At 41.0% G+C, this 23549-nt stretch overlaps 1 protein-coding gene and 1 pseudogene across 1 annotated transcript; one reads left to right on the top strand and one right to left on the bottom strand.

Annotated features, from left to right (window-relative positions):
* GDF3 (growth differentiation factor 3) lies at nt 7697-13831 on the bottom strand. The gene is made up of 2 exons (XM_005680908.2): nt 13564-13831; nt 7697-8523 (listed from the first exon to the last, which is right to left on the bottom strand). Exons 1-2 carry the CDS (start codon nt 13829-13831, stop codon nt 7697-7699), a joined length of 1095 nt encoding a protein of 364 aa, XP_005680965.2.
* On the top strand, nt 17482-19388 carry LOC102182387 (annotated as a pseudogene).

Here is a 23549-nt window from a genome sequence, read left to right as displayed (position 1 = left end):
GTCTTTCCAGAAACTGATCCGATTTCTTTATTTTTCAGGTTTGTTTATATACCTTTTTGTTATACATAGGGATAAATACAGAGTCACGTGGAGGTCAGCAGACCCTTGTCACAATCAGGTGCTTCATATAAAATTATACAAAGGTCTTATGAGTTTCATCATCTTCTGGCCATGAGGTCTGCTGACATTTTATGGCCCTTTCTGATACTGGTCAGTTAATCAGAAAACTTATTTTTCCAGGGGTGATTTTTTCTTAAACCAGGCGCCACCCTCCAAATAAAGTTGCATTCCTATAGGGTGAGGGTGTAGTGAGTTACAATCAAGAAAGGAATTTACTTAACCTAAGGTTTAACATGATTAATCTTAAAGGTTAATACTTATTTCTCCTATATGCTAGTTATATTCATTATAAAGGCAGGAATATGGAGATTTAGCAGCAAATATTGGCTCAACAAATGTAAACCCTTCACAAATGTTCCCCTTAAGATCTATTTTGTCTTAAGATAGTGATAAAGTTACATTTTTGCATAGCAAGGACATAGTGATTTATAACAAAGTACAGTGATCTATTACAAAAGAGAAAATTCATTAACTCAAAAAGTCTAGTATTGCTAACCTTAAAAACTACTATATTTCCTTTTCTATATTCCAAATACATTGATTAATATATTCCCAGGTGCCTAAGGATATGGAGGCCTGGCAGCAATCATTGACTCAACAAGAAGAAAAAGCCCTATGCTAATTAAGACTCTCAAAATACTCCAAAACTCTCTGTGCTGTTTATGGTTGAGAGGTAGTAAACAATCATGTGCCTAGTGGCAGGAGTATGGATAATCCTGTCACACAAGCTAGTCTGTCAGCAGAGAGGTTTGACCTGAGACATCCTTGTCCCACCCAGGGGAGGGAATTAGCAGCAATTATTGACACAACAAATGAAAAACCCTTCACCAATATAATTCCTAACCAACCCACTATACTAATCATTTCTAACTCCCCAAGAGAATTTGCCTTTAGTAAGTCTAAAACATCTCATGACTCTCAGATTGGGAGGCTGTAAACAATCACATGTGGCTGGAGGAACCTATACAGGCGGGCTAGATAACCTTCAGAGCAGTCCATAAACTGAAACACTCTTGTCACGCCCAGGAATTTTTATTGCCTTGGAGCTGCACATTTACTCCTTCTCCAAGAAAAACGGTTATGAAGGAGAGCATAAAATAGACTCTGGTTTTGGGATAGATGCTCAGAAACAGGGGATTTCCTGAGGCTTGATCACGCCTTTGCATATGCCAAGCCTCCTTCCTCATGACCTTTGCCATGGGCGGAGTTCCTCACGCTGGCCCCCGGCAATTTCTCATTTTATTCTGTTAATGTTCAATTGCTACATAGTTTTGTTTCATAATTCTTCAAATTTTATTCATATCTATGGTTTTATTGCCTTTCTCTAAATTTTGATTTTTTCTATTTATATATATAAATTATATATATATATACATTATAAATATATATATATTTTTTTAATTGCTGCAATGCATAACTTTCAGGATCTTAGTTTCCCAACCAGGGATTGAACCCAGGGCCAGGGCAGTGAAAGTGACCAGTCCTCACCACTGGACCACCAGGGAATTCCCTTCTCTTTTTATTCTTTGAAGCATATGCAGGACCTCTACATGGAAATAAACCTACACATCTATGCTCAACTGGTTATATGTATTTTCTTTTTAGTTTTTAATTGAGGCAAAAAATACATAAAATTTAGTATCTGAGGAGGAAGAATGGTCACTGACAGTAAAGGAATGAATATAAAGAAAATCCAATGTTAATAAACACCTTGGGGGACTTCCCTGGTGGTCAAGACTTCTTCCAGTGCAGGTGCTATCCCTGGTCAGGGAGCTAAGATCCTACATGCCTCGTGGCCAAAAAACCAAAAGGTAAGCAGAAGCAATAATGTAACAAATTCAATAAAGACTTTAAAAAACAAATAACAACAACAACAAACACCTAGGGAAAAAGGCTCAGTGCAAGAGATAACAGTGTCTCTTATCTCAGTTATGCCAGATATCTGAAAGGGTGAAGCTGTTCATCTACTGAGATCACTACTGCTTTGGGGATCCTCACAAGATCTCCACTGAAAGAGTAACCACCACTGGCCTGAGTAACCACCCCTGAGAGACACTGTCACAGGATATGATAACAGACTACACTAATTATTAATGACCAAATGGAACTTTGGTAAAGTGCCCATAGATTTTGATTTGTCTGAGTGTTTTGCTGTAAGGACCCAAGTTCTAAGAGGGTGGATACTGTAATACTTTGATATATAGATAGCCAAAAAGCACATGAAAATATGCTCAACATCACTAATTACTAGGAAACTACAAAACCACAATGAAATACAACTTCTTAATTACCAGGATGGCTATAATTGAAAAAATTTTTTTTTGTACAATAAGTATTGGTGAGGGGAATTCCCTGGCAGTCCAGTGGTTAAGACTCCACACTTCCAACACAGAGGGCATAGGTTTGATCCCTGGCCAGGGAACTAAGACCCCACATTCCACATGCTGCAAAGGGTGACCAAAAAAAGAGAGAGAAACATTGGTGATACTAGCTGAAGTGTTTATTATTGTCTTTAGTGAAAAAAGAAGTGGTAAGGAAACAACCCACAAACAACTCTTGATATTCTTTATGCCATATTTTCTTATGTTAAAAGAAAATTTAGGCCTAACCTAATTTGATGTTTGTTGTCAAAATCCAGCCTCTATCCACAGGGACCAAATTGAATCTAGGAGACAGAGTTTTGGGTGAAGCAGAAAAGAATAGCTTTATTGCTTTGCCAGGCAAGGTGAGCCATGGCGGGCTAATGCTCTCAAGACTGTGTGTCTGCCTTGGAGAGGGTAGCGAGGAGTCTTATAGTTATCATTCAAGGAGCAGGATGGTTGATACAGATCAGGGTACATGCACAGCCTGCTTTTTTTTTTTTTTTTTTTTCCATCTATACACACCTGAAGACACTGAAGGCTGGCATCAGGTAGTCTCCTGACGGCTTCTGTGATTCTCAAGGTTATGGAACTGTGGCCTTCTCTCTGGGATGAAGAATGCTTACAAAGAATGGAGTGTTGTTGTTCAGTTACTAAGTCATGTCCAAATCTCTGCAACCCTATGGATTGCAGCATGCAAGGCTCCCCTGTCCTTCACTATCACCCAGAGCTTCCTTAAACTCATGTCCATTGTGTTGGTGATGCCATCCAACCATCTATCTCATCCTCTGTCACCGAGGCCCTTATCCTCCTGTCCTCAGTCTTTCGCAGCATCAGAGTCTTTTCCAGGGAGTCAGCTCTTTGGATCAGGTGGCCGGAGTGTTGGAGCTTCAGCATCAGTCCTTCCAATGAATATTCAGGGTTGGTTTCCTTTAGGATTGACTGGTTTGATCTCCTTGCTGTCCACGGAATCCCCAAGAGTCTTCTCCAGTACCACAGCTCAAAGAGGAGTGTTCAAAAGAGAAAAATATCAGGTGCAATGATACAACTAAGCAGAAATAAGACAAGATGTCTGAAAAGCAAGTCAAAGTGAGTTAAAACAGATCAGAACCTGATGGAAGCTATTTGAACTAGTTTTTATAAATCTAGCTGGAGCATCACTTGATGATAAACTACCCTAAGGCAGAATCTGTGCCCTTCTTTCTACCTTTCAAGGCATTCAATAAATGTCAAATTGAATTAAAATGAATTAAATTGATGGTGAAATTTCAAATCAAACTGACCTGTAGTATGTGGATGGACCTGTCATTAAAGATCTTAAGTCTTGAAATGTTCTGAAATTGCTGTGCTATACACATTGTATATAACATATTCTGGAATTTAGGTTTTGTGCCATTCTGCCCCAGCCACAGCGTACAACTTGACTTTCCTGGCACATGCTATTTATAGACTGATCTAAGTGGACATTTAAGATTCCAACAGAGAAGCAGGACAATAAGAGAGTAAAGTCAGGAAGCAGTAATGCTTTTTTTTTTTTTTTTTTTGTAGCTTCAGATGTGGTAATGGCCTCAGGAGATAACTTAAGTCAGGAGTGACTAAACCTGCCAACAGCGGAACTCCTAGCAGAAGGAAATAGCCACTATCTTTTCAGTAACTTAAAAAAATAACATGAAGGCAATTGAAACTGAGACTCTGTAACAACCCAGAGGGGTGAGAAAGGGTGGAAGCGTGGAAGGGGAGGGAGGGTCAAGAGGGAAGGGACTTGGTGGCTCAGAGGTTAAAGCGTCTGCCTCCAATGCAGGAGACCCGGGTTCGATCCCTGGGTTGGGAAGATCCCCTGGAGAAGGAAATGGCAACCCACTCCAGTATTCTTGCCTGGAGAATCCCATGGACTGAGGAGTCTGGTGGGCTGCTGTCCACGGGGTCACACAGAGTCAGACATGACTGAAGCAACTTAGCACACACACACACGGCTAATTCATGCTGATACTTACTTACTTCCTAGGTGATGTTACTGGTAAAGAACCTGCCTGCCAATGCAGGAGACGTAAGAGACACAGGTTTGATCCCTGGGTCGGGAAGATCCCCTGGAAGAGGAAATGGCAAACCCCACCAGTATTCTTGCCTGGAGAATCCCATGGACAGAGGAGCCTGGTGGGCTACAGTCCATGGGCTCACACAGAGTCAGACATGACTGAAGCAACTTAGCACACACACACACGCACACACACACACACACACAGACACACGGCTAATTCATGCTGAAGGAGGGCAGAAACCAAAGCAATATTGTAAAGCAATTATCCTTCAATTAAAAATAAACAATTTAAAAAATAACATGAAGGTATTAAAAACAGACAACACCCACACACAATCTATTTCTTTGACTCAGGAAATCTGTTAGTAACAATTTAGCTCAATTCAAAAGTAAATTTAGCAATGCAGTCTCAAGAATTGTGGTCAGTCGAATTGGTAACACACTTTCTTTTTAAATGTATTTATTTGGCTGTATTGGGTCTTAGTTGCAGCAGGTGGGACTCTCTCAGTTGTGGCAGGGGGGCTTAGTTGCTCTGTGGCATGCGGGAATCTTAGTTCCCCAACCAGAGATTGAACCCTTGTCTCCTGCCTTGCAAGGTGGATTCTTTACCACTGTCTCACCCCAGGGAAGTCTCAGTGATACATTCTTGCAATTTCAATAATTGACAGAAGCAACTCAATGTTTGGGGTAGGAAAGGCCATAAAAGGTTGATCATCATAAGGGTGCGGTCAGGAGAACAGGATTATCATGGTCAACATACTCAGTCAAAAAAAAAAAGTCAAGGAAGTAAGGTGTGTGTAGCCTGGGGGAAATACACCTTGAAATATCTGGGTGAGGAGGAAGAAAATATTAGAATTTCTATTCCTGAAACACAGAGAAGAGCAAAGAAAATGTTAGACTTACGGACAGGGACTTTCTTCATGGTGCAGTGGTTAAGACTTTGTGCCTCCAGTTCAGGGAGCCGAGGTCTGATCCCTGGTTGGGGAATTAAGATCCTACATGCTGGGGCTTCCCTGTTGGTCCAGTGGTTAAGTATCTGCCTTGCAATGCAGGGGACAAGGGTTTGATCCCTGATCCAGGAAGATCCCACACACTGTGAAGCAACTAAGCCCGTAAGCAACACTACTAAGTCAGAGCTCGTTGTAGCCCACCAGCCACAACTACTGAAGCCTGCAAGCCTAAAACCTGTGCTCCACAAGAGAAGTCACTGCAATGAGAAGCCCGGGCACAACAAAGAGTAGCCCCTTCTGGCTGCAGCTAGAGAAAACCCAAGCACAGCAATGAAGAGCCCTAACAGCTAAGAATTAAAAACAAAAACAAAAACCATAGGCTGCACTCAGCCAAAAAATTATATATAAAAAAAAAAAGAAAAACTTTTAAAGTACATATAGTAATACTGCTGCTCCTACTGCTAAGTCGCTTCAGTCGTGTTTGACTCTGTGCAACCCCAGAGATGGCAGCCCACCAGGCTCCCTCGCCCCTGGGATTCTCCAGGCAAGAACACTGGGGTGGATTGCCATCTCCTTCTCCAATGCATGAGTGAAAAGTGAAAGTGAAGTCGCTCAGTGGTGTCCAACTCTTAGTGACCCCATGAACTGCAGCCTTCCAGGCTCCTCCATCCATGGGATTTTCCAGGCAAGAGTACCGGAGTGGGGTGCCATTGCCTTCTCCAATATAGTAATACAGTAGTTAATAAATATAATTTGAGCAATGAGCTACTTATATATTGGCATATATGCTAATATTTCACTTGAACAATATAGTAACATAGTTCAGTATAATTTGAATAATTAAATATTCACATATTGGAGTATATGCTTTTTCACTTGTAGATATTAAAATAATTTAAGCCAAATATGTTAGATTTTTGAGCTTCCCTGGTAGCTCAGCTTATAAAAAATCTACCTGCAATGCAGGAGACCTAGGTTCGATCCCTGGTTTGGGAAGATCCCTTGGAGGAGGAAATGGCAATGCACTCCAGTATTCTCGCCTGGAGAATCCCCATGGACAGAGGAGCCTGGTGGGCCCCAGTCCATGTGGTTGCAAAGAATCAGACATGGCTGAGTGCTAAGCACAGTACAACATGCTAGATTCTAAGGACTACAATGAAATTTCCCAAGAAATCTTTATTTCCCAAGACCTTGTACAATAACTGGCATATAATAGATGCTCAATAAATAATAAAAGTAAAGCTAGTGATAAATTGCTTCAGACATAATTTGCCCAACAGGCTGATTTTTCATGTTTGGTCAACATGGTTTGGAATCATCCCAATTAATATGAGCAACTTACATAATGAAGAAAATAGACCTGGCATGGATTACTACAAATAAGCCAGATCCAACCAAACGTATCGTCAGATTCCTGATTGAAGAATATTGACAGGAGTGGCACAGTCTGAAATAACTAGAATTCCTCTAGTACCTGGATCTGAAGCTTCTTGAATCTTGGCATTTAGATTTTAACTAATCCCTTCCTCTGATTTCCTAATACACATTCATATAATTACTGGTGCACTTTTATTTTTAATGAAGCCAGTAGGTTGGCTGGTCCTCTTCCCTTGGCACCTTACTATAAACTCATGTAATGGTAACTGGTTCACTGGTGAACTTTTATGACTTTTGCTTATGCTAATCAGGCTCCCTTGTTCAAGTCTGAAGGCTCATAGGATCTTAGTTCCCTGAACAGGGACCTGAACCCAGACAGTGGCAGTGAAAACCTGGAGTCCTAATCACTGGATTGCCAGGGAACTCCCAAAGTTGATGCCTCTAGAAAAATTGGATATTTAGCTGCTTTAAATCTCAGCTGCTTTATCTATGAAACATAAATAATAATGCTTACCTCAAAGAGCAGTGAAATATATTTATAAGTTAATGCATAGAATAGTGCCTGCCCATAATAGGCTATCAATAAATTCCAGTTTCCTTCTATCTAGACTCTAATATACCCTCAGGTGCATGATGTAGAAATTAACTAAGTTCATTAAGACCCTGTGTGTGTGTGTGTGTGTGTGTGTGTGTGTGTGTGTGTAACCAGGGGACATCATTAATTGTGGATAATGATGATAAACTGTAAGCATAAACATACTGACAATTCAGATCCAAAGGTCATAAACCAGGTAGTTTTATTATTAGAGCATTTACCCCAAGAGCACCCCTTCTAGTCTACTGCTGCCAGTCTACCCACACCCACACTCATCAACTATCATGTCTTCATAATGCCGTAGAATGACGTTGTCGTCATTGTCCTGGTAGAGCATGGAGATGGGGGACAGCTTGGTGGGGATGCAGACAGCCTGGGGAACCTCCGGGTCGACAGCGTGCATCAACGCTTGCATGAAAGCATAATTGGAGCTGTTGAGGGAAATTGTCAGTGAGAAAGGACATTCTCCATGGCAGTAATTGGCCATGAAACCCTTGGGGGCGATGATCCACTTGTGCCAACCCAGATCCCGGAAGTTGATGAACAGCTGGTGGCGATGGCAGAGGCTCTTGCAAGCAGCCTTTGAGGTAGAGACGGCCGCCCTCCTCTTGCGGGAGGGAGATCGGCACTGCTCAGGGTGGAGGGTGACCACCAGCAGTGAAGCGTGAAGAGAACGTCTCAGTCTGGCGCAGGTGCCCTCAAGCTGAAAATTCTCCCCTGAGGCTCTGCCTCCTTTGACCACTATCTCTAGAAACAAAGCTAAATTCTTGTGGGGGTCATTATTCCTCTTAGCCACATCCAGCAGGTTGAAGTGAAGGACACCTTGAGGCCACGGTACTGACTGCAGTGTAATCATTTTACCCATCTTTGGGGTGGACTGGTCTGTGACATGGGGCTCCGTTTGAACCAGGGACAGAGACAGTTCCAGCTCTGGTCCCAGGTTATAGTAAGTGCTGGGCCCCAAGTCCAGGCCCAGCTGGGCCATTGTCAACTGCTCCTCATCCCCGATGGCAGACAGGTTAAAGGACAGGAGCTTCTGTAGGCAGGGGGCGTGCGAAAGGTTCTCAGAGTAAAGGAAAGAACCTAGATGGGAACAGAAAGATGTGAGAGTCACCATGAGATTTTTCACTTCACCCCAACCTGTGTGATCATATCAGTGTCAAACGGTATATGTATATCCACACACACAAAATAAGGGCAGGGAAGGCCTCCCTGGTGGTGCAGTGGTGAGGAGGTATGGGTTCAATCCCTGGTTGGGGAACTAAGATCCCAGAAGTCATGGGGTGTGGCCAGAAAAATAAAATAAAACAGCAAATAAAAAGAGGACGAGAAATTCTCAGTTATACTCAATTCCTCCATTTGGGAGGATTTGTTTCTCTCACTCCTTATCTATAACCAGAGGTACTTGTCTTCATAACTTACATCCCCAAGGGATCCTGAATAGGATTTAGAAGGTCTGTAATCTTAGATGGGAAAAAGAATCACATCTTTATCTTCAGTAAACTCGAAGTGAAATTTAGCATTTCTTTCAATTGTGAACATAGGCAACAAATCCCAATAATATTCTAAGAGTCTATGACACTGTTACCAATAAAAATCATAGGTATGTTCATATATTAAGTTGTTGCAAACATTTAAAATTAACATTTATGCTTGAACTACTCTGAATTGATGATATAATCCCTTCTATAGATCTTGTTACTTGTTGCACAAAAGCATCATTTATATCAACATACACACATTTATTTTTATAATGTTTCTATGAATGTATTTCCATATTTAATTGACATTTTAAAACTCAAAAAATTTAACTTTAGGCATAGAAACAATTCGGAGAAGACAATGCAACCCACTCTAGTACTCTGGCCTGGAAAATCCCATGGACGGAGGAGCCTGGTAGGCTGCAGACCATGGGGTTGCTAAGAATAGGACACAATTGAGCGACTTCACTTTCACGCATTGGAGAAGGAAATGGCAACCCACTCCAGTGTCCTTGCCTGGAGAATCCCAGGGATGGGGGAGCCTGGTGGGCTGCCGTCTATGGGGTTGCACAAGACTGAAGAGACTTAGCAGCAGCAGCGTAGAAACAATTATTCTGAGAAAGGGTTCACTGGCTTCAACAGAACTGCTAAAAGGGCCTGTTGCACAAAGAACGTCCTATGCTGTCAAGAGTTGTAACCACTTAGAAGGACTTCAAAACAAACACCAGTCATCCCGCCCATAATGGCTGTCTGGTGCTCCCTTATGTTTTATCTTTAGGTAATTCTTTTTTTTTTTTTTGGCCCGCACAGTTCATCTAGCAGGATCTTAGTTCCTTAACAAGGGATCAAACCTGGATCCCAGCAGTGGAAGCACAAAGTCCTAACACTTTCAGTGCTAATAACCTCTAGTCTTGTGCTTTTGAATACATGAATACATGCCACTTTTGTGCCATGTAGGATCTATTTCCCTGACCAGGGATCGAATCTGGGCCCCCTGCACTGGGAGCATGGAGTCTTAGTCACTGGATCACCAAAAAAGTCCTGTCTCTGTTTCTTTTTGTTAACTATCTTCTCTTAAAAAAAAAAAAAAAGCCTATGTTTGCTATCTCTTCCTTTTACCATGCAGTCTTCTGTTGCTTTCTTTCTGTTTTGACCACACCACTTGGCATGTGGGATCTCCCTGTCCAGGGATTGAACCCATGACCCCTAGAGTGGAAGCTTGGAGGCTTAACCACTGGACCACCAGGGAAGTCCCTATTTCCCAACTCTCTTACTGTTACTACTCCACTGAAATAAACATCTATCTTGAATGTTGACTAACTAGCAAATTCAGGAAGTTTTCACAGAGCTTATCCTTCTCATCCTCTCTAAACAGCTGATCTCTCCTGTTCATAGTTCGAATCCTAATATAGTAATCTCACTTTTTACTCATATCACTAAATCACATTCCTTAGTTAGTTAGCTCAGTCACTCGTCGTGTCCAACTCTTTGCGACCCCATGAATCGCAGCACGCCAGGCCTCCCTGTCCATCACCAACTCCCGGAGTTTACCCAAACTCATGTCCATCAAGTCGGTGATGCCTTAGGTGTGATTAAGAAAAAAAAAAAAAAACTAAAAGCCAGAGAGGAAAAGAGGAACAGATTTGAAAACATGAATATAAAAAAACTGTATTCAAAGAGACACCATTAATGAAATTTTTTCGCTAACAAAATTAAAAGCCAAAAGGACAACCAAGAATACTTGCAATATGTTTATAAACAGCTTTTGCGAATGATTAACAGGCCTCACAAATCATTAAGGAAAAGAATCCTAAACAGGAAAAAGGTCATAATATATAAATAGGCAATTATTTGGAAAATAAAAATGAACGATTCGCATTGAGATAAACATGATAAATATAATCAATATTGCTGTATGTTGTATATGAAAGTTAAGAGAGTAAGTAAATCCTAAGAGCTTTTATCACAAGGGAAAAAATTGTTCTCTATGTCACTAACTTTGTATCTAATGAGATGATAGATGTTCACTAAACTTATTTATTTTCTGGCAGCACTCTGCAGCTTGCAGGATCTTTGTTCCCTGGCCAGGTATTAAACCCAGGCCACAGTTGTGAAAATGCCAAGTTCATTAAACGCTGGACACTGTCATGGAATTCCTCTACAGGACTTACTGTGATCATCATTTCGTGATGTGTATGTATATGTGTGTGCATATATTAAACATTATGCTGTATACCTTAGACTTATACAGTACTGCATGTCAATTATATCTCAATAAAGCTGGAAGAAAAAAAGACTACATAAATATGTTTAAAGTAAATAAGCAAATAAATGATTCATTATTTGAAAATGCACCGCTTTATTAAAGAAACAGAAATTAAAACAACAAGATCTTGTTCTGCTACCAGATTAACAAAAGTTAAAAGCTGAAAGAGTGTTGTTACCTAACGACCCCCCAGTGTAGCAGGAAGTACACCGCCACACACCAACAGAATAAAATCCTATACAGCAATGAGAAAGAACTATAAATACATACAGTGTGGATAAATCTCACAATTGTAGAGTGAAAGAAGCCAGACGTGAGAAAGGACACATTTCACAATTTCACTGACAGGAAGTTAAAAAAATGGACAAAACTAGTATGTGATGTTAGATGTCAGGAGAGAAATTACCCTTGAGAAGCAGTGCTTAACCAGAAGGGGGCATGAAGGAGCCTCTGGGGCGCCGGTCATCTACTATTTCTTGATCTGGGCACTAGTTATTCTGCAAAAATTCATGGAGCTGTTTCCTACAATTCACTCACATTTCTGAATGTACATTATACCTCAGTAAGTTTCTATTTTTAAAGAGATTACTGTCAGAGTAAGTGAGAATTCTCATACACTGATTGTAGAGTATAAATTTTAGAGGCTATTCGTTGTATATTAAAAGTAGAAATGTAAAAAAAAGTATACACGTGCCTACTCCTTGATACAACAATCCTCTAAGATCCTATGGAAATAAAAGTGCGCACATGTGCACAATAGATACAAAACTACACTACATATATGTTTATATCCATCAACAGGGCATCAGTTACATAAATTGTAGCATTATGTCTACTCAATGGAATATCATGTAACCATTAAAACAGGGATAAGTTCACTATATGCTCTTACTTGTACAAAATGTTCATAATATTGGAGGAATGTATGTATAGCATGATTCCATTTATAAAAATATTACAAGTTTATATATGTAAAGAAGAAAAGTCTGGAAGAATATACAACTATTAATGGTTTTCTCCAGGGGGAGGGTTAGGGAGGAAGGATTATGAGATTATGTCCTTTTCTTGTATCATTAGATAAAATTTTGATCATCACAAAAATTATTTTTTTCCCCACGGGGAAGGGAAGGCAGCAGCCTCAGCTATTTCCTACTCTCTCCTTGGAAAATCCTTTAAGCTAGTTCCCCTCACCTCTTAAACTCTCCAGAAATCATCCCTGAAACTCCACGCCCAAGGCCATGAGCCTCTAACAAGACACTTAGCAGGACATATGGAAGTCATCCATCTTTTCTATAAACTTTTTTTTTTCTTCCTATAAACTCTTAAAGGGCAGACTTCGGTCTCTGTATTTTCATGTCTTACAGATTTCCTGGCACTTAGTTAAGTATCCAATAAATGCCTCTTGGACTCAAATCTTATTTCCAGTTGCTGTAAAACTAACCAACCAGAGCTCTCAATTCTGCATCTGAACCACCTGGGAGTCTATATAGAAATGCAGATTACAACACCCATCGCTGACTTTGAATAAGAATCAGGTGGGAGCAGGAACTAGACTGGAGAATCAACTTTTAACACTTGATCTGGGTAATTTTTGGTGGGTGGTCCATTTCGCAAATTGCTGAATGGCACTTACTCAGATCCTTAGCCTAAAAGGTGTGACAGCGGCATATATTATCCCTCTGTAGTTACAAATCCAGAATAGCCTTTTCTACCCATCAAAAGGATCGGGGAGGTGAGGAGGGGGAAGCAAAATTTACAGACACACTGAGCTCAAAGGCATCGGGATGTGTAAAGTGTGGGCTCAAGAGTGGGAAGCTGAACCCTAATTCCACCCTCCTTCCCACCTCCTCCCCACTACCTAAACTGCAGCGCAAAGCGGTTGATTCAGAAAACAAAACAAAACAAAATAAAACATTTCAACTCCTGGCTTTGCTCACACACTAGCTGTATGATCTTGAATAGGTCACAAGTTATCTCCTGGCTGAGCCTCAATTTCCTCATTGTTAAAAACTTGGTACGAATACCTGCCTTTCTCTCAGGACAGTGGCTGAAATTCAATTAGGTAAAACAGGTACAATGCCAGCACAGGGCCTTCCACAAACCCCTGGGTCATCGTCGTGCTGTGCTTAGTCGCTCAGTCATGTCCAACCCTTTGCGACCCCACGGACTGTAGCCCGCCAGGCTGCTCGGTCCATGGGGAATTCTCCACTGGAGTGGGTTGCCATGCCATCCTCCAGGGGATCTTCCCAACCCAGGGATGGAACCCAGGTCTCCTGCCTTGCAGGCGGATTCTTCACCATCTGAGTCATTGTTACTCCCCCTTTATTCCTTTCTTCACCCCAGATTCTCCTCTAGGAAACACTCCAAAGTCCTCACCTTGATCTGGGAGAAGCCGGAGGATGTTTCCACGGACGCCCAGCTCCTTCACGTAGCACAAGTCTTTGGAGATGCCGGTGCTGGCTGCTGCCTCTTGAGCCTGGAAAATTCTCTTCAAGATGGAAGGCACAGGTTGGAATTTCTTGGGTGAAGGCACTTTGTCTAAGCCCAGAAATCGGAGAAAGACATGTTCATGGAATTGGAGTGTCTGGCCCAAGGCCAGAGTGTACAGGAGGCAGAGAGCCAAGGCTGCTAGGGAAGGCAGCATGGCCGAGGTGAAGCCGCAGAGAGCTCTAGCGCCGAGCTGCCCAGCAATTCAGGTGCTGCTGATTTATCTGACGTATGATAATCAGGTGTGAACTGCTCTCTTCCCAGCTCTCAAAGGCAATTGGATACAAAAGAACAGAATTTTTTTTTCCTCTTCCCTAGTTCTACCGTTCCAGAAAAAAATTTCACAAGAGATTACCCATGTATGGAGCTAACTCTATAACCATCTGAAATTTGCCAGCAGTAGACAGAGTAGAAAGGAGATTTACTAATTTAACAAACATTTACTAAGCATCTATTATGTGCAAGGCGCTGAGATGAGTGCTGGAAACGTATTAGTAGCTCAAGGTCTTGTCATTCATAGTCTAATTAGACAAATATGCATGCTCTCAGTCGCTCAGTCTTGTCCAGCTCTGTGACCCCAAGGACTGCAGCCTGCAGGCTCCTCTGTCCAAGGGATTCTCCAGACAAGAATACTGAAGTGGGTTGCCATTTCCTTCTCCACGGAATCTTCCTGACCCAGGGATCAAACTCATGTGTCCTGCATTGGCAGGCGGATTCTTCTCTGTGCTTCACCAGGGAAGCACACACACAGTGTTCACAGCGGAAAAAAAAAAAAAACAACCCTGCAAAGCTTAGTAGACATTCAGGGCTGAAATAATTACATGTGGAAAGGCATGGAGGTTATTGAGTAGCTTAAACAAGGCAGCATAGATCAATTTCTGTTTGGGTTTTTGTTTTGGCCTAACAACTATAAGTCTTTTCAGATGCTACAGAAGCATCAGCTTGTCTGTAGAGAAAATAACTTTCAAGCTTTTTGAGAACAGAGACATTATCATTTTACATTATTTTATACCACCTATTTTTTTATCTTGATAAATTTTATTATTGCAGTAGATGGGAAGAATTATTGTAGATGGAAAGAATATATATATTTTTTCATTGCCTTTCATTTCTATAAGCAATAAGCAACTGTTTTATGTAAATTTGGGCCTCCCTGGTGGTGCAGAGGTTAAAGCGTCTGCCTGCAGTGTGGGAGACTGGGTTCGATCCCTGGGTCAGGAAGATCCCCTGGAGAAGGAAATGGCAACCCACTCCAGTATTCTTGCCTCGAGAATCCCATGGACGGAGGAGCTTGGTGGGCTACAGTCCACGGGTGGCAAAGAGTAGGACACGACTGAGCGACTTCACTTTCACTGATTTTCACTTTATGTAAATTTATCATTTGAGCCTTTTAGATTGTTTGAGAGTGGTAGGAAAGGGGGTAGTTTTCTAGACTCATGAATGATTTGGGGTCACAAATCATTGCCGTAAATTGTAACCATTTATAAACTCAAACCCTTTAACATCAGGCTCTCTGAATTTAGTCAGTTTCTCTCCCACCTATTTTTAAATACCACCTATTTTAAGAACCTCCTTCAAAAGGACTTAAGCCGGGACTGTTGTATTCAGTGCCCCTGACCCCACAGCAGGCCGCTCGCTGTCCACCCATGCCTCAGCCAGAGGCTCCTAGACACTCAGGGGCAAGTCTGGCTCAGTCCCTTGGGGGATCACTACTCCTTTTTTCTGGGTCCTGGTGCACATAAGGTTTTGTTCGTGCCCTCCAAGATTCTGTTTAAGAGCTTGTTTTCCCAAAGGAAAAACAAAATGTTGTTTCTAATATATAGTAATTTCTCACCATTTACAGGATAAAATAACTCCTTAGTTTGACATTTAAGGACGTTTATGGTTTGGTACTCATCTCCCTAGCCAGTTTCATTTCCTAATACTCAGCATCTTCAGTGTTAATGCTTTAATGATACTGATGTATTTTTATTTCTTCTATGAGCTTATTTCACCTCAGAGCCTTTGCACAGACCAAAGTCAAAGGTCACTTCCACTGTAAAGACTTCCTTGACTCACCAAAACAGGTCTGGATACTTCCTGTTTCTCCCATGAGTCTTGAGTGCGCATCCATGAGAATTCTTGCTGCATTTCACCGTGTTTTGCCTACATACCTCCCAGATAACATACTCCTTGAGGGTTGTGAATCATATCCTTTTATTTAAGTATCTTTCATTCTAAATGCTAAGAAAAGGGAATAGGATGTTTAATGGGCATAAAGTTTCTCTTCTGCAAGATGGAAACTGTTCTAGAAATTGATGACAATGTGAATATACTTAATGAGTGTACTTCATTCCACTGAACTGCATATCTATGAATGATTAAAATGATAAAATTTTATGTTATATGCATTTTACCACAATTTTTAAAAATAAAAAATAGTCATATCCTTTGATTAGTAATTCCATTTCAATCTTTTGACAAATTATTTTTATTTTTTAAATTGACATATAGTTGATGTCTGGAGGAGGAAATGGCAACCCACTCCAGTTCTTGCCTGGAGAATCCCCATGGACAGAGGAGCCTGTAGGGCTACAGTCCATGGGGTCACAAAGAGTTGGACATGACTGAGCATACATGCGTGGTGGATGTACAATGTTGTACATCAGGTGTACATCAAAGTGATTCAGTTTGAATTATATAATATCAAACTAATTTCTTTTTCAAGTTATTTTCCCTTATAGGTTATTATAAAATATTGAGTCTAGTTCCCTGTGCTATATTATATGTCCTTATTTGCCATATGTCCTTTTTGGTCAACAATATGTCCAAGAAGGACTATATATCCTTATTGATCAGCAATTCCATTTCTAGAATATTATTCTAAGCTAACAGAATATAAGCTACAGAGGGCAAGGACAAGTGATGTGTCTTTCCCTCAAGGTTTCTCCACTGCCAAGGAAAGTGTCTGCCACGTAGCAGACATTCAATAGGTATCTGTGCAATTTAAAAATGAAAAAATGAATGAATGAATTGGTGCTATTTCCAAAGGCCTTGCTCTTTTGGAGAGCCACATCTTCTCCATTCCCATTTCTCCTACTCCTACTTGCACTCTGTGTGTGAACATGTGAAGTTGCTCAGTTCTGTCCAACTCTTTGCTACCCCATGGACTGTAGCCTACCAGGCTCCTCCATCCATGGGATTTTCCAGGCAAGAGTACTGGAGTGGGTTGCCATTTCCTTCTCCAGAAGATCTTCCCCACCCAGGGATTGAACCTGGGTCTCTTGCACTGTAGGCAGACGCTTTACCCTCTGAGCCACCATGGAAGTGCATTTAGTCTACAAACCCCACCTGTTTTCAACAATAAATGGATGCTGCACTTTGATTTTCTCCATTTAACTTTCCTGATTTAAAGTCAGAAATCAGACTAACTGGGGACTTCCCTAGTGATCCAGTGGTTAAGAACCCACCTTGCAATGCAGGGGACATGGGTTCAACCCCTGGTTGGGGAACTAAGATCCCACATGCCACGACCAACTAAGCCCATGTGCCACAACTAGCGAAGCCTGCTTGCCATAATGAAGACCCAGCATAGCCACAAAAAAGGAAAGAAAGAATCAGATCAACTCATTCAAAATTCGGTTCCACCACTTACCAATTGTGTGATCAAGGGCACATCATTCAACTGTGAAGTGAGAATAAAGCATTCTTTGCTGAGTTGCTGACAGGATCTGAAGAGATAATGCATGTGCCAAGCTCAGGATGTCTGACAAATGGTGAGCACTCCATAAAAGCAAGGTGACATGCTCTTTTGTTGAGGCTGCCAACATGCCACCCTGACTAAGGAAGACTTAGGGCCCCATGAGCCACAGCCACGGCCACATGCAAACACTGGAAACACCGGGGAGGCCAAGGTAATGCTGGTGCCATGCATCACCACAGCATCCACGTCAACAGATATCAACCAGGTTACTTTGGGAAAGTTGATATGAGAGATTACCACTTAAGAGGAACCAGAGATTCTGCCCAACTGTCAATCTTGATAAACTGTGGACCTAGGTCAGTGAGCAGACATGGGTGAATGCTGCCAAGAACAAGCCTGGAACTCCTATCATTAATGTGGCATTGTCGGGTTACTACAAAGTTCTGGGGAAGGGAAAACCTCCAAAGCAGCTTGTCATTGTAAAGGTCAAATTCTTCAGGAGAAGAGGTGAGGAGAAGATTAAGGGTGTAGGTGGGGGTTGTGTTCTGGTGGCTGGAAGCCACATGCTGGGAAATTCATTAAATGATAACAAGTGCTTTTCAAAAAAGAGAAAGCAAGGTGACATTAATTTGTTGTTGTTTAGTCACCCAGTCCTGTCTGACTCGTTGCAACCCTATGGATTGTAACACCCCAGGCTTCTCTGTCCTTCACCATCTTCTGGAGTTTGTTCAAACTCATGTCCATTGAGTCGGTGATGCCATCCAACCATCTCATCCTCTGTTGCCCCTTACTCCTCCTGCATCAATCTTTCCCAGTATCATGGTCTTTTCCAATAAGTCGGCTCTTTGCATCAGGTGGCCAAACTTTAGCTTCAACATCAGTCCTTCCAATGAATACTCAGGGTGGATTTCCTTTAGGATTGACTGGTTTGATTTCCTCGCAGTCCAAGGGACTCTCAAGAGTCTTCTCCAGAACATAGACATTAAATATTTCTGTCATTATTATTTATTAAAGTTGCATTTGATCAAGGGAAAGAAAGCAATAATTGAGTGTGTAGGCACCTCATTTAGCAGAAAAAGCAACAGGATCAGGAATGGGGGATCTGAGTTAGTTAAGGCTCCTCCAATGACCTTGTAAGCTTAGACAATTCACTCAGTCTTTTATGATACATGACTTCCCTGGTGTCTCAGACAGTAAAAGCGTCTGCCTACAAAGCAGGAGACCCGGGTTCGACCCCTGGGTTGGGAAGATCCCCTGCAGAAGGAAATGGCAACCCACTCCAGTATTCTTGCCTGGAAAATCCCATGGACAGAGGAGCCTGGTAGGCTACAGTCCATGGGGTCGCAAAGAGTCAGACATGACTGAGCGACTTCACTTTCACTTTATGAGACATACCAAAGCACGTGTTACCAAGTCCAAGCTTGCTCTGCTCACTGCTCAAGAGATCAGTAAATCAAGAGACAAGGTGTTGGGGCAAGGAATATGACTTTATTTAGAAAGTCAGCTGACCAAGAAGATGGCAGACAAACATCTCAAAACACCATCCTCTTGGGGTTTGGATGCCCAGTTGTTTTATGGATCAGAGATGTGGAGAGGTGAGGAAGCAAAGTAAAAAGACCATTTCATATCTTGCAAATGTCTCCTACAGTGGCAAGCCTCAGGCAGGGGGAAGTGTTAATTTTTTTCTACCTGCCATTTACAGGTGGACAAGGTTATGAACAAAGGCACTTTAGCTTAACAGTCAGGCAGAGGGGCAGAATTCTCTGAAACAGCCCATTATGTACGCTTATAATAACAAAAACGGCAAAAACAAGGGTTAAAGTCAAAGAAACAGTTTTCAACATGGAATCAGAATTGACCTCTCCCTGAAAAACATGGACATTAAAAAAAAATAAGATATGAATGATCTGAGATGTCATAAAGCATTAACCGATTGATTGGGTCTCACTTTCTTTCCGCATAAAACACAGCAATAAATCTGATCTTCTTTAAAGGCTCTACAGACAAAAACATCGTAACTCTAGGGGAGTAGGGAGGGGCGCCATAGGGGTGTGGGAGTGGGAGGTACGAACTACCGGGTATAAGTGCAACGATGTATTGTACAACATGAGGAATAAAACCAATATTCTGTAATCACTGTAAATCGAAAGTAACCTTTCAAAATTGTATTAAAAATAAAAATTTTTAAAGTTAAAAAATAAAAGACACACAAAAAAATAGATAATTCTAGACTTTCAGCCCAAATGAGAAAATCAAAAGTAAGACAATACAGCTAAATATTGTAGAACTGGTCATTATATATATATATATACACACACACATATATATGTTTAATTTATATATTTATTTTTGGCTGCACTGGGTGTTCGTTGCTGTGTGGGCTTTTCTCTAGTTATAGCCAGTGGGGTCTACTGTCCAGTTTTGGTGTGAGAGCTTCTCATTGCAGTGGCTTCTCTTATTGCAGAGCACGGGCCCTAGAGCATGGGCTCAAAAGTTGTGGTGCACCAGCTTAGTTCAGAGAAGGCAATGGCACCCCACTCCAGTACTCTTGCCTGGAAAGTCCCATGGACGGAGGAGCCTGGTGGGCTGCTGTCCATGAGGTTGCTAGGAGTCAGACCCGACTGAGCGACTTCACTTTCACTTTTCACTTTCACACATTGGAGAAGGAAATGGCAACCCACTCTAGTGTTCTTGCCTGGAGAATCCCAGGGGCAGGGGAGCCTTGTGGGCTGCCGTCTATGCAGTTGCGCACAGTCGGACATGATTGAAGCAACTTAGCAGCAGCAGCAGCAGCTTGGTTGTTCCATGCCATGTAGGATATTCCTGGATCAGGGATGGAATCCACGTCCCCTACATTAGCAGATGGATTCTTTACCACTGAGTCACCATGGGGTCGCTAAGAGTCAGATACGACTGAGCGATTTCACTTTCACTTTTCACTTTCATGCATTGGAGAAGGAAATGGCAACCCACTGCAATGTTCTTGCCTGGAGAATCTCAGGGGCAGGGGAGCCTTGTGGGCAGACGTCTATGGGTCACGCAGAGTCGGACACGACTGCAGTGACTTAGCAGCAGCAGCACCAGAAGAAGCCCTAGAGCTGGTTTTGAAGTCATGGACTTAAAATCCCAACTCTATCTCTCACTTACTGTGAAGTTCTAAAAAAATTGTTTCCCTGGCCTTTGGTTTTCTAATCAATGAAATGGGGAATGTATCAGTTCCACAGACTTCTTGTGATCATAAGCATGAAAAATATTCATCAACAATAGTAAAAAGAAGCAAATTAAGCAATATAGATGGACCTAGAGATTATCATACTAAGGGAAGTAAGCCAGACAAAGAAAGATATATATCACATGATATCACTTATATGTGGACTCTAAATGTGATACAAACAGACTTATTTACCAAACAGAAATAGGGAGTTCCCAGACAGTCCAGTGGTTATGACTCTGTGCTTCCAATGCAGGGGCAGGGGTTCAATCCCTGATCAGGGAACTAAGATCCCTTCAGTGAGGCTGAAAAAACAGATAAAAGTAACACAGAAACAGACTCAGACATAGAAAATAAACTTATGGTTACCAACGGGGGGGAAGGGATAAATTAGGAGTTTATAATTAGCAGATATGAACTACTATAGATAAAACAGAAAACAAAAAGTCCTGCTGGATAGCACAGGAAACTATATTCAATATCTAGTAATAACTTAGAATGGAAATGAAGATTAAAAAGAATACACATACGCCCCCACTGAATCCCTTTGCAGTACACCAGAACGACTAAACTATACCTCAATTTTTTAAAAAAAAGGATTTCTAAATAACAGAAGCAGATTAAAGCAATACAATGTCTGTCTATCTAATTAGCAAGGTGAAAAAATGATGAGGAAGCAAGGAAACAAACATTATTACACTCATCTCCAGTATATACATTAATATAACATAACTGGAATAAATTTTGCAATATGTATTAAGTGTTTTAAAATTATTGCGTCCTTTTTCTGTTTAGACCCCACCCTGTGGCATGCAGGATCTCAGTTTCCAGACTATGGTCTGAGCCTATGTGCCCTGCATTAGAAGCAGAGAGTCTTAACACTGGACCACCAGGCAAATCCCTACTGTGTCCTTCTTATATGAAATGACTAGAGTTGTCAAATTAATGGTGACAAAAGTAGAATGGTGGTTGCTAGGGGCTAGGAGAGGAGAGAATGGGGAATGGGGAGTTATTCTTTAAAAAATGCAGAGTTTTTGTTTTGCAAGGTGAAAAAAGACATGAAAATCAATGGTAGTGATGGTAGCACAATGTGAATGCCACTGAACCATACACTTAAGAATGATTAACCAATAAATCTGGTATTGTGTACATTTTACCAAAAATTTTTTAAAAATGGTTTAATCAGCAATTCCACTTTTAGAATATTATTTGGAACCACTAGAATATAAGCTACAAAAGGTCAGGAACAAATCATGAGTACTTGATAAATATTCATTTAGTGAATTAAGTAACGGAAGTAGACAAAGAATTATGGATATATTCATTTTAGCATATTTTTATAGAGAAAACTTAACAATCTAACCCGGAGAAGGCAATGGCACCCCACTCCAGTGCTCTTACCTGGCAAATCCCATGGACGGAGGAGCCTGGTAGGCTGTAGTCCATGGGGTCGCTAAGAGTCGGACAGGACTGAGCGACTTCCCTTTCACTGTTCACTTTCATGCATTGGAGAAGGAAATGGCAACCCACTACAGTGTTCTTGCCTGGAGAATCCCAGGGATGGGGGAGCCTGGTGGGCTTCCGTCTCTGGGGTCGCACAGAGTTAGACATGACTGAAGTGACTTAGCAGCAGCAACAACATAACTTTACAACATTAAGTGCATTATGGAGCATCCATAAGTTTTATTATTACTCAGCCATAAATAATATTATAAAAGAATACATGTGGCATGAAAACTTACCCAGGAAAAGCTTATCCTTGGTAATTTAAGCAAAAAAAAGTTTTTGAAATATATAGAAAAATTATCCAATTCTTGAAAAATAAGTACAGAAAAAATCTGGAAAGATTGATCTTAATACATTAACAATTGCTATTTCTTAGTAATTTTTTGTAAATTTCTATTTTTTTCATTTTTATAATAAATTTTTAAAAAATTTTACCGTTAGAAAACAGTTACTTAAACGAAACAGTGTAGTCTTGACCTCTGAAGTGCAAAGCGATTTGGATGCTGCTGCCAATCACAGAACAAATAATCGGGTGTCTAAACACCATTATAAGTACTAGGGACACAGAAGTGGCAAAACAAAGTCCCATAGGTAAAGAATTGGGGAAACTTATTTTAAGAACTAAGGAGAGTATAGACGATCTTATCTCCAAAACAGAAATAGAGACATAAACACAGAGAACAAACCTATGGACACCAAAGGTGGAAGAGAGGGTGGGAGAAATTGGGAGCTTGGGTTTAACATATATGCTGCTGCTGTCGCTTCAGTCGTGTCCGATCCCACATGCCACACACACACACACACACACACACACACACACACAAAGATAGGAAAAAAAAAGGAGTTTTTCATTTCCTTAGATGTATTTTGCCATTAAATATATTGTTTATGTATAATTACATTTGGTGGGTGAGTGATTAGTGAGAACTATAGTCAGAGGATGAGATGGTTGGATGGCATCACCAACTTGATGGATATTAGTTTGAGCAAGCTCAGGGAGTTGGTGATGGACAGGGAAGTATGGTGTGCTGCAGTCCATGGGGTTGCAAAGAGTTTGACACAACTTAGTGACTGAACATTAACAACGATCGTCTGAGTAGAAGTAGTTAGAGGATGTTAGGAGGAAAAAAAAACAGAAGGTCCACAGGGTTAATATTTATACCGTATCTTATGCAGTCCATGGGGTTGAAAAGAGTCGGACACAACTGAGCGACTGAACCGAACTCACATGCTGTTAAAACCTCATTCCTGCCATTTAACAGCCTGAGCATTTTATCTTATTATTAAAACAAAAATAAAACAATAATGAATAAAATCCCTTCGAATCAACCTAATGACTATGTAATAATATCACTTTATATTAATACATCATTTTTAATCATTTAGAAATTTATCTTTTGACACTAAATAATCATGTCTTTAGCTGCATTTCATGACATGCCAAATCAAGTTCTATCTGCATTTCATATTATGTTC

The sequence above is a fragment of the Capra hircus genome, chromosome 5 (assembly GCF_001704415.2).
Source record: "Capra hircus breed San Clemente chromosome 5, ASM170441v1, whole genome shotgun sequence".
NCBI classification, from domain to species: domain Eukaryota; kingdom Metazoa; phylum Chordata; class Mammalia; order Artiodactyla; family Bovidae; genus Capra; species Capra hircus.
Note: the sequence above shows the minus strand (reverse complement) of the source record. Positions and strands in the feature narration are given on the sequence as shown.

Excerpts from the sequence above, each read along its gene's own strand:
- GDF3 (XM_005680908.2), bottom strand. The coding sequence starts at position 13,831 with ATGCTGCCTTCCCTAGCAGCCTTGGCTCTCTGCCTCCTGTACACTCTG. Across the intron at positions 8,524-13,563 it reads CCGGCTTCTCCCAGATCAAG|GTTCTTTCCTTTACTCTGAG; the intron begins GTGAGGACTTTG and ends GTTCCCATCTAG.